This window comes from Gymnogyps californianus, chromosome Z (assembly GCF_018139145.2).
Source record: "Gymnogyps californianus isolate 813 chromosome Z, ASM1813914v2, whole genome shotgun sequence".
NCBI lineage: Eukaryota > Metazoa > Chordata > Aves > Accipitriformes > Cathartidae > Gymnogyps > Gymnogyps californianus.
In genome coordinates, this window is record NC_059500.1 from 1,818,731 (window position 1) to 1,831,242 (window position 12,512).

At 37.8% G+C, this 12,512-nt stretch overlaps 1 protein-coding gene across 1 annotated transcript in view; it reads left to right on the forward strand.

The window, feature by feature from the left end:
* FAM172A (family with sequence similarity 172 member A) overlaps positions 1-12,512 on the forward strand; it is a 199,067-nt gene that overhangs the window by 123,719 nt on the left and 62,836 nt on the right. Inside the window, exon 7 of the mRNA XM_050912799.1 lies at positions 8,619-8,837. Coding sequence (XP_050768756.1) covers positions 8,619-8,837 — 219 coding nt within the window. The remainder of the gene's footprint in view (positions 1-8,618; positions 8,838-12,512) is intronic.

Sequence of the window (12,512 nt, forward strand, 5' to 3'; positions counted from 1 at the left end):
GAGGACACAATCAATAGAGAGTCCCAGGAATGAAGGTTTCACTGTCCTTTCATTTTAGCGTTATGAATTGGCTGTGTAGCACGGACATGAGACATTTTAAACTTTGCATGTGATAATATTTTGTTTACATATTTGCAGCAATACTTGTCTGTTGCTTCACGAATTCCAAAAAACTTCAGGCTTCAAAAAGCGATAGCCTTTTAAGCAACACTAGACCAGGCTGCATGTGATACTAATTTGCAAAGTATTTGCAGTAAAGACTTGCTGACATTTAAGAAAGACCTATGTGTTCTTGCTATGTGCTGTCTATTCAGGAACACTTAAGTGATCATAAAATCTGTAACAAAGAGAGAATTTTTTTTTAAAACCACGGTTCTGTACATCCCTATCAGAGTTTCACAAGGCGGTTTTCATCAATATTTGTAATTTAAAACATATTAACAAAAAGATTTTTAAGCTATATTTTATGTATACAAAAGGGTCACAGATGGTAAAAAGATTTGTTACCGTGAGGTAGTGTAGCGTTTTGTGATTATAAAATTAATCTGTCTCTAAATCTGTTTGAAGAGTTTTTGCCATATAATGAGCAATATAAATTATTAATATTTTCATGTTCTTAGGGACTTTCACAGCCATAATTTTACCAACACAGCTGTTTGACCCAGTGACATCATGTTTTGCATATTTTTGCATTTTAATGAGTTAGTCATTTAAAAGGTTACAAAGAAACCATAACTCATAAGTAATTAAATTATTTAGCAGAAGAAGTATAAGGTCTTCTGACATAGGTCACTGTGGGAAGGAAGGAAGGAGCATCAATGTGCTGAATTGCACCTGTTTGTTGAAGATAGGTACAAACCAGAAGCTTTACTTTTAGATTACAAGTGGCTATTTTCTCAAGGAAGTGACTGAATACATGCGTGTACTAAAACCGACTGAATTTTCTGTCATTGAAATAGAAGGTTTTTAGGCTGCAGTCACAAACAATGCTCAACACTAAATGGGAGTTGTCTTTCAAGACTTGGATAACTTCAAGATTTTACAGAAAACACTTACGTGCATGATGTATTTTCCCTTTGCAGTACTGAAATACAGACCTTCCAAGAGATTGACGTTTAATCTTTTTCTGTAATGGTTTAATACATATAAATTCTTGGAGATGAAAGGTAAAGTAGAAGAACTTGGCAACTCGGGTTGCCTTTCTGCAAGCTAAAGATGTTACAAATCCAGACAAACCTCTGAGCCCATCGAAATACGTACAGTTCAGAAAGAGAAAATGTTTACAAAAGGGTTTTACACTACTACAAAAGGGAAGGAAATGAGCTGTATTTTAGAGTAAATTTACTTACTTTTTCATTTTGTGCTACATAAAAAATACATACTTAAAGCCTATTTGGGGTTATGTTCATTATGATGTACAAATGAGAATAATTAAGACATACTGTGACATTCTCAGGGAGGAGGCAAAGTGGATTGGAAAACGAATTTGCAGTTGAGAACTTTCACTGTCAGCTAATGAGATGCTTAGAAATACCATAGAAACATTAAAAAATCCCACAATCCAGCTTCATCTCTGCACCTTATTTGAGCATAACTTTCAGAGAGTAAGTGCTATTCTCCTTGGTTTCCCTATCGATAAATTAGAACCAATAATTACTTGTTACTTGTGTGGGTTTTATGAAGATTATTTGATTTACCATTGTTTCTGGTGCATTGCTTTCAAAAAGTTAAGTTCTATATAAATCTGAATAACCTTTTAATTAAAATCTTAGTGAAAAAGTGAAAAGTGCATGAGGTTCTTGTTTGAGATCTTGTAGCCCTCTGAAGCTTCTGAAATTTTTGTCGGAAAAGAAGGTAAAATAATTTCTTAAGAGGGAGGGGAAAAAAGCTTTCAGAGTCCAGACTTCAGTTACAGAAAAGGTTCCTGTAAGGTATCATTAAAAGATGCCAGGCCTTGGGGGTAACTGGTGGATTCATTCTTCCACAGGTTGTGTGGACCCCAAAGCTGTGTGCACTTAGTGAAGACGAGCAGAAACTGTTATTGCAGCCGGGGCAGTTGCTGTGGACGGATTATTTGCAGTCCTGTATCCCGCCTGCGTGGCTGGGGTGGATTCGCTTCCATTCAGCCTCCAGCGATTTCTCCAGATAGCCCGAATCTCACATCAGGGAGCGGTGGTGGGGCTGAGGTTTATTAAACAACATTGAACGTGAACATAGTTTTCTGTTAATTCACAGAATTAAGTTAATGCTATAGCGTAGTTTCTTGTATTTCGCTTGCCGTGAGAAATAATCTTCTGTTGAAAATCCTAGTGAAATTAGTGCTTGTAAAGGCACAGAAGTTCCCTATCAAGAATACAGTACACAACTGAGGGACTAAAATCCTTATAATTCATGGATGTGTTTATTCAGTTTTGGCCTTGGGAACAAACATCATAAAACAGGATTGCAGATCTCACGCATAGACATATTTGGGTTGCTAATTATAGATAGATGTAAAACATTAATTCTTTTCAAAACTTTTCAGCAGTAAACTCAAAATGTGGTAACAGCTTATATGGTGGGTTTTTTTAGCCTTGAACATTGATTTGTTTAGTATAGCTGCGCTAGCACCAAATTAACAAATAGCAAAGTAAAACATACTAATGGCATGTTTTATACTTTCCAGCATAAAGATACTATAGATGGTGAAATAAGATGAATACAGTTCTGCATGCAAATAGATACGGACCAAATGCAGTGAGGACGTAGAAGGCAGTAACAGAAAGGAAATGAAGAGTTTATTGTTTTTATAGCTCTAATATCCATTAAAAGTTAGTAACACAGCAGGTGACAGTTTGGGTAAGTGTAAAGTGAATGTTTTGAAATAAATAGCGGTTGGGTGACCTGGGATGTCAGGGCTCTAGACAAGGGTGTGTGTTTGTCAATATATCCTACATGTTTTACAGACTCCTCAGGGAACGGGGGAAGATACAATTTCACCTTTTCTGTGCCAAAACATTTTAATTATATCTTCTTCCAAGTACAGCGGTTCAGTAACCAAGGAGCTGACATTGATGCATGTGTTGATAAAGCTGCAAACATTCAAAATGAGATTAACAAAGATTTTGAGGAAAGGGTGACAGCTAATTTTGCACAGTATTCTGCATCTAATTCAGGTCAGTGTAATGATAGAATATTTTATAACTGTTGTGTCATCCAGAGGGACTTTTATGATGCTTTGTGTTTTTTGAGGATTTGTGTATATGAAAGTATATTTCTTAATACATCATTCAAACAGGTTATAACTTTTTTATTGAACTTCTATTGGTTGTAGCCATAAACAGGAATAAACTTCAGCATTTAGAAGCAATTTTATGTATCCATCAGCATTCATCACAGTAATAGGTTCCTTTTGTCTCATTCACCTTGAAAGTATTGACTTCAGATGTGAAATGGAACCAAAACTACCGTGCCCGTTCTGCGGCGTCGCTTAATATTTGCAAAAAGATCGGATGGAAAGTTATATTAAGTGTATTTAAATAATCAAACTGTAGTTTCTTTGTATTGTGTGAGACCTTTTGAGAACATCTCAATGTATTTCTGCTCTATTCTCCTCCTTGTTTGAAGGCAACTGACATTCTTCTTTCACTTTTCTTTTTGTTTGTGAAATTTTCTCCTTTTTTTTATCCACTCACTTCTCCATCTGCTTTCACTTTTGTTTGCTTGGGCCGTCTCTCATCCCAACTTGATAATGAGGAATGCGGTGTGACCCTGACCTCTATCAGCCCATGCATGACCTTCTGACTCCCCCTCATAACCTTTGACCTTCTCTTTGACAGCTTGATTAATTACCCTGTGTTATGATTTATGAGTAAGTGCTATGTAAAAATAATAGACAACAGGTGGTCCTCTAAAAACTTTTTGTGGCGTGTTTTCTTTTCCTGCCTAGCTTGATGAGCTATTTTAAGTTGGGAACTTAGTGAGACAATGTGTGTTTGGCAGTAACGCAGCATTTTTACACACTTGGACACAGTGCTGGAATTCAGGCAGCCGAGGTGTAGCCGGGATGGAAATATCGTAAAGTATTAGCAGGGTGCAGTTGCCAAAATGTACATTGGGTGGAAACAGCAAGCGGAGTCAACTGACATTTCAGGCGTTTCAGTCTCAGGTCACGTCTTGAGAAAATTGCTCAAATAATGGAGGGGGCATTTTTCAAGCTGAGCTGCATCTCCAACAGCTATGTTTACTTTAACGCTTCACTAGTGACTTCTGATTGGTTGTCATGACCTCATCCCACTGTTGCACCTACGATGTCGCAACAGTGACATAGATGTACCCTTCTCGTGGAGAAGATGGGAAGTGAACAGAACGTGCATCTTTGCCGAAAGATGAATGGGCATTGCTGTGTCCGTTTTAACCACGGGCAGATTTAAGAGCTGAGCGCTTTGAGTTGCATTTCCTCTGGGAGTTGGCTCCGGTCTTGTTGCCAACGATCCAAATAGAAACCTGAACTTGAAAATTCAGGTTGATAAAGCTTAGGAAAATGATCTCTTTCAGACCCTTGCTCGCAGTCCAAAAAGACAGTTACACAGGTCAAAAGATTCCTCTCCAGCCCTGACCTCTCTGGTCACATATGGTGTCCCATCTTGGTGGATTAATATGCAGAGCTGAATGCTTTCAGCTCATTATTCATGTGCCCAGGCTGAAGAGATTTCAAAAGATTTGGAATTTACCTCAGATACTTTGGGGTTCTTTTTTTTAACCTTACTCTTGCTGTCAGAGGCAATAATTTTGGTATTCCTTCCGTTTCAAACACCTCGCTTGCACTTCCAGTAAGAGGCAGAAAGTACCACTCCATTTCTGGCTCGTGTATTATGGTGGAAAAGGCCCTTCTACGTTATTCTGGCTTTGTAGTAAAGGTATTGTAACGGAGACTCATGATTCTTTCCCACACTTGATTTTGTCAGCCTGCTTTTCCTTTCGTCATCATTTGCTGGCTCAATCATAAGTATTAATTCTGTTTGTATTTATGAACCTGAAAGTGGAGTTTGCACATAGTCCTCTGCCTCCAGAAGTAGTTACCTGAAGGATGCTGGTAGTTAATGTAGATTACGTTTTATTTACCTTGAAGTGTTAGAATTTAGGGAAATAGCTGTTAATTGGGTGGTTTAGTCTGAGAGAGAAACTGTAGTTGTATCCACTGAACTCATAGATTAGAGGCTGGGACTTGTAGTTATCAGTGTCTGTCCTGATTCTGGTGTCTCATCGCAGATATACTGATGGGGGATGCAGGCAGACCTTGGCTTCTGTGCAACATCTGTATTCTCTCAGCCATGTGGTACAGCACGGGGCTTGGCTTGTTTCAGTCAACTGAAGATTGGGGGGGCGAGGGCCGGGGCGGGGGTCCCAAAGTTTAGCTTTTTACCATGAAAAAACTTTCCACTTCAGAGAGTGGTTTCTCTTTCTGTGTGCACTGGACACAGAGGAGAAAACTACTCCGCTATTACATACGTTGAAAACATCCTAGTGTTTTACTGATGGTGGGTGGCAAGCTTTAAAAACTCTCCTGGATGATGGTACTTAGATCGTAGGTCACTACGTTTTAATAATGCTGTAAGCTTCTCATAGCTGAAATTGACATTTTTAATGACATTGTGAGGTATATACTTCTGAACACAACTTTCATTTAAAAAGATACTTTTTAATGAATGTGATTTTGCTCAACAGTCATGCCAAAGACTGTGTATCTTGCCTATTATTAAAGTTTGCTAAAGGCCTTTTTTAGATATTAGTGGTCTTGTGTGCTCAGTTTTGCATTGACTTGCGCTCTGCTCAACCCCATTGCGTTAGTGAGGAGTTCTACCTTTTTTTTAATTTTCTGATTGCACTGAACTTTAACGGTGCAGCTATGCCCACGTGAAATACATTTTTTTAAAATTAATTGAACTTAAAAGCCACATTGTTTACATAGTTGTTATTTAGAGCTGAGTATTCCTTTTCAGCAGAAAATACTTGGGCTAAGGCTGAATGGGAGAGGTTGTAATTGGGTACAATTTTACCAGTCATTTTGTTTTTCTATGTTGCTTTATACATGTTACTCTCAAATCTTCTTTCTGGTGCCATCGTTTACATCTTGCCATTTAGGATGCAGAAGTACAAGGGAAAGGGAAATACACTACATCATGTAAGGAAAACAGTCTGAAAAGCGATTACTTTCCTAAGAGAAGGTCTTGTGAATCGTAAGATTATTTTTTTTTCTCAGTTATGGGAAAATCTATCTCAGTTATTACTTAATTATTTTAATTGTACTGACAGGAAAGGCCTGCTATCTGGGAGAAATTTTTAAAAAAAATGTAAAGGGAGACATGTTACACTGCTTAAAATATAATTGATAAAAATCCTTTAATTGATTTATGAAATAGTGAATTTAAAAATGGAATCATATTTCATCTGTTCATGTCTATGTGAAAAATTGACGTTGTGTCCTCATAAAACTGGACAAATGAGTCATGTAATTTTCAGTTACATAATCAATAACTTAGACAAATTCTACTTCTTTGATGATTTATGTGTCTGTTTTGTGGTCAGCTTAAAGTGGACACAGAGTTTCAAATCCCTGGAACACTTGTAGACCTGTAGTAAACACATGAATTTTGCATTTGGCATTGTATAGAAAGCAAAACGAATCGATACGCAGAGCGTCTCTGCTCAAAACAAGCGGGTCAAGAAGATGAACAGCACAGAGAGCCCCAAAGCCACCAGTACTGTGAAAACTTGGTCCTACCCTGCCACTAGCGAGCTCAAAAACCATCCTTTCATCTGAGGCATGTAACTTAGGAACGTTTGTGAGTGGTGTTCTCCCCTGCGATGGATTTCAGGCTTTGAATTTTCCAAGTTGGAAATCTTATGTGTTAGTAGTACAGTGTTGTGTGTTAATATGACCTGCAATGGTGTGCTCATAGATTTTAAGCTTTGCCTTCTTTAATTTTCCGGTTTCCTTTGCCCTTCCCCGCCCCGTGTTTGTTTATTTATTTGCCTGTTTGTTTATATTTATCCCAGTTCAATTCACTCAGCGGGGAGGGCAGGGGAGCGACATGACAGGAGACCACTTACTCACGGCGCCGCGTCTAGCGAGGAGGCAATTTTCTCTTTGGCCTACGGTGACCTTTTTTTGACTACGTCCCTTACGCCAGAGACAGTGTCCTGAATGCCTCTATTTCACCCTGTTTAGCAGAGTGCAGCCGTGCCCTTTAACTTGGTTTTTGGTGGGAGGAGAAGCTACGGCAGACGTTTGAGAAGGGCACAAGGACGAGGGGTAGGAACTCCCTTCAGATGCGATTTTGATAACTAGTCGAGTGTGTCCAACTGTAGAAAATCACCGAGTGACAATCTGTCTACCTGACAGTGGCCACAATGCGCTACAAGGTTTGTGAATGGCTCTACAGATTTGAATAAAGCGAGCCCAAATAAAGTATCTTTTGTTGCTGTGGGCTTGGTTTGCTCTGGCCAGCTAGGTATGGGGACCTCTTTGATCCCCGTGCCTAGCCCAAGTGCAAAACGAAGCACCAAGTGAAAAGCTGGAATAAAGCTGTTCAGTTAGATAATTAATATAGACGTTTCCAAAAAGTAAGTCTTTATTAAAATTTACTTTTAAAGGACAGCTTGATTTTGACTGGGAACCCATGGTAACTTTAAGGACTCATCTGTTAAATGCACGTGCTTCTCTTTTTCTCCCCGTGTTTGCGATTATATCTTCCACGAATATTACAATTCTTGTGTGATTTGCCATCATTTAAAAATCATAATAAAATGATTGGCTGATTTATTCAAGATTTATTTCTCATTCATAAATTCATGTATTTTTCAACCGGCTCATTTTCTGAGGCACAAAAATGCAGCTGGTATGCTCAAAAGCATCCTGCAGGTCACGAATTTTCTCTGCGTTTGTTGAATACAGGACATAATCCCAGTGAAGTTTTAGAGCAGATTTAAAGATGTACTTAAAAGTCATCCCCACAGCAAAAGAGTTGACTTGTAAGCAATACCACTGAATCAGTTTTGGTATTGATTCATTGTTACTGCCGCTATTGGCTTCTGCGTGGTATGCTTATTGTCAGCTAGACAAAAGGGTTTAGTATTTTAAACTGCAGTGAATAATTTTCACATACTTTCTTTAATATATATATATATATGAAATCCCTCCATCCTTTTTATTTTAAAGGTTTTTATTGGCTGGGTATAAAGCTTTTTATTCATCATTATGTAGAGTTCTTAAAATAATATTTTGCTTTTAGTTCTCGTACTGTTTTCTGAAAAAGTCGTATAAAGTGCTTATGAATAAAACAACATATTAAATTATTTTAAAGGTAAAACAGGCAACTTTTCTGACACTGAGGGATGTGTATGAGCATAAGTGCATGCACAGACACATATTCACACATCAATATCCCTTTAATGACAGAAATGAAACAAACAGAATATTCTTAAAATGCCCTTCTATAAATTATGTTGTGTGAACTTACTGAAATAAATATGAAAGTTTTTAAGAGCATTAAAGTTAATGCAAAGCATTTTCAAGCATTAAATCTCCCTTTTTATATTTCTTCTTTTTGTGTGTGTGTGTGTCTCTTCTAAAACAGGAAGGCTATGGAGTAATAGTACTGAATCCCAATGAGAACTATATTGAAGTGGAGAAGACAAAAGCCCAAGTACAGCTGTCTTCTGATAGCTCAGATGAACCTGCAGAAAAGAGGGAAAGAAAAGATAAAATCCAGAAGGAAACAAAGAAGCGACGTGACTTCTACGAAAAGTATCGAAATCCACAAAAAGAAAAAGAAACTATGCAGATGTATATTAGAGTAAGTTTCTTTTGGTTTTGTTTGCTCTTCTTTAATGATGTATAGATATGTTTACTGACCATACTGGCTAATAAACAGCATGCTTTTTTAAAAACAAGCACATTACCAAGATGGCATTCAAGAGTTCATACAGAGTTCCTGGCTCTTTATTCTGTTGATATTTTTTGTCACTTATTGAATGTGAAGTTTTGGAAGAGTTACAAAACATTCCTTTCTAATTTCAAAGGGGAACTTCAAATGAACCCCAGAGGAACTCACTGGTGCTATCAAGAAAGAGAATGATTTAAGGAAGACTTTGTAAAAATGATTTTATAAACAGAAGTGTGCATAAGAAACACTTTCTAGTGCAGCTTAGGCAACGTATTAGCTTCGCATGTCATGCATGCATTTATTGTATTATATTCTCTTATATTGGGGAGGCAGTAGTTATAGCCTGATAGTTTTTTAACATATTACCTGCTGAATTAATAATGTATTGTGGAAAATACCGGTGTTCATCTTGTGTGGTAGCAGATTTACCCTATAATGTATTGTTTTCATATGAGCAGCCATCCATTGTGTTTCAGCTGAACTTCTGAAGGCAGATAAAGGAGGAGAGTTATTAATATCTTAATAAATATTTAAGCTAGAATAGTTCGAGAATGGTGTAATGAGGAAACTCTGTCCCTTGCTCTTTTCTTACTCAGTGAACCTTTGCACTTTGTAATGCTACCAGCATGGGATCGTTATAACAGTGCTACCCGAGGATTTCTAATTCTGCAGGGGGCACAAACAATATTATTTGCACTTTGACACATTCTGCTTCATATACATACTATGCATTATACATTCGAGACTGAGTCATGCAATTTCCAAAGCCCCTATTATGAAAGTTAGCATTTTCATTCAACGGTAAAACATGTCAGAAATGCCACAGTGTAGTTAAAACAGTAAAAATGTATATGCCTTTCTGGTGTGAAACAGAGAAGAATCCAGCAAAAGACATGTTAGAATCATCTTAAATTTTAACATGTTCCTATTAATTGTGGTTTAGCATAACAATGTTTGTAGGAGAAATACAGCTGTACTGGCTAGTTAAAAGGGCTTGTAACCTGGATGCGAGATTACCACTAATACCATAAATATTACTGTGTCTTTTGAGAAATATCTCACTACTGAGTGTGGGAGACAAAAGGATGCATATACATATTCAAAGTCACCAACAGGGCACTGGTTTGTCTATCTGCTGCTTTTTATGAGAGATGCCATTCTGCCCACCAGCCAGACCCTGCTTCTTCAGAGGGGCAGCCAGGCTTGTCTCAAGGTCCATCAGAAGCCAGTGGATGATGTTGCTGTATTGTGCAGGAAGATGTTTAGTCAGCACGCTGGTCCACTGTCCCCTTGTTGAAAGTGAACTTTGTTTTGATACCTTTTTAGCAGTTCCACCTTCTTGCGGCTCTTTTGCTTGATGAGGCATGAAATTTGGCTTCAGGAGGTTTGACTCCCGAAACATAAAATGCATGACTCCATCCCATTTTCTTTTTTGCGTAGCTCTGGGCCTCAGATATGACTGTTGATGTTCTCTTTATCTGATTTTCTTCAAACCAAGGAAAGAAGTAGCATAAGTTTTAGTGGAAGTGTGGGTGGTGGTCTCCTTTCCTGGGCAAATGAACTGAAATCAGATTTTCTGATGTGGTTGGTGTTTTATTCTGAAAGAATTCTTTGGGTTTTTTTCTTTAATAGGCTCTGGTACAGAGAGTTTTTTTGAAACAGAATGAAAAACGTCCAGCCTTTGGTGTGTGGCAGGACAAATAACTGCAATTTACTTGCATCTCGGTTTCTGAAACAAAACTGGACCGCCGATACAGTGCCATTTACTCTGTTGGGCAGAACTGCTAAGTCTGTAGGTGGTTGCAAGAGGAGCTGTGAACATAGCGTGCTCTGCTCCACCTCCCTGGCCACAGACACAGTTGTCGGTCTGTCCAGGCATCGCGCGATGCAAACAAAATGGTGCAACGTCGTACTTGCAATGTATTTCTTGCCTCCTGTGCTTGGGTCCGTAGGATTATGTGTGCTGCAGGAATCGTCGTTTGTTTGCACCCTGGGACTTGCTGCCAGACTTACCGCAGCCACAGGCTGCTGAGGGGTACGGTGTTGGAGCTGGTTTGGGGTAATCGCAAAGGGCAATTTAGATATGACCTTTACTTACTGTGTAGTATAGCATATATTTAACTCACTGGGCTCTTGAAATAAAACGTATTGTCACTCTACAGAAATATTTAAGGATGGCATATGCTTTGTAATGATCTTGTCAAAGGGTTTTGAAAAACCTGAGCAAGCCTTACGTCATCTTTGCCAAGCAGGGAAAACTGGTGCAGAGAAACTAGATGAAAAATATCCTCGCAAGAGGGCATCAACTGCATCTAACGTTGAAAGAAAAATTGTGTGTGTCAAATACGCTGCAGAAGTTGTTTCAGACTGTTAAGTAGTAGGAGTAAATATCCTCGGTTATGTTCTCATAGGGTCATTGAGATCTGTTGTGATCTGATGAGGAAATGCCATTTGAACAAATGAAAGCTGTCTGGATGATGCACCCACTTGTGCAGTTAGGTTTTCCAAGAACTGGAAAAATGGAACTCTTCCGTGGTAAATTTCTTTAAGTATTTTCTTTATTTTCACAGGGAAAAACCAAATAGCTGGGATACTCAAGAATATGTAAAAGCAGAGTCTTAAAATACAAAATCTCAAATTGCACTACATTTGTACAAAATGAGTACAAATAAAAACGAGCATGGGAGTGTGTAGTGCATTAAGCGTAGTGCTTGAAAGATCAAAGTACTTATCGTTTCATGCTGGAAGTTTCCTTAACTATGAAATAATGTACTTTCTGGCATACGTTATAGCTTGTTAAAGGGACTGATTTGGTCTGGGCAATAAACATCATGTCAAACATTATGGCAGAAAAACCTGCTTAATATGTTTTGTAATAAGACAGAATTTTTTGTTCTTGAAAACATCTGCCAACTGAATTCACGAGTGAAGACAGAAAATGTCATCAATTCAGTAACAATCTTAAAAATTTGGTTTCTTTTTTGTTGATGCAAACCAAGGAAAAAACTTCTTGATAATCAGCATTGACTATAATACTTTATGGGATGATTAAACAAAAGCATTTTACTTTTATATAACATGCTAATGAATGCATATGAATTTTAATACTCTTACTGTTCAGATTTTAACAAGCATATTGCCAGCAGATCATTTTAAAAGCATCTGTTTTTTAATGTGTTGAATGGAGGATTGAGTCAAATAGCTAAATATGTACATACATCCTTTTAAAAAACATATTTCTATCCTTACTTACAGATACTACCATTTTTTCTTAGACCACCAGAGGCTGCTGCTGTACATATTGGCTAATGCTTCCCCCCAGAAACTTAATACCCTAGCCAACCTTCATTTATTACTGAACTAAACTGAGAATTTGTTGATCTCTAACCTTTTTCTATAGAAACAGATCATACAGGCTTAAATGTGACATGATTATTCCCTCCATCCTGCAAACCATCTCCCACTCCCTACAGATTTTCACATTGACAGTGTCTTCTCTATGGTAAACGACACTTAGAAATGTAAATCAGTATTTGTGCCCTTCTAAATAGCATTCACCACTTAAACAAGTATACTGAATGGATT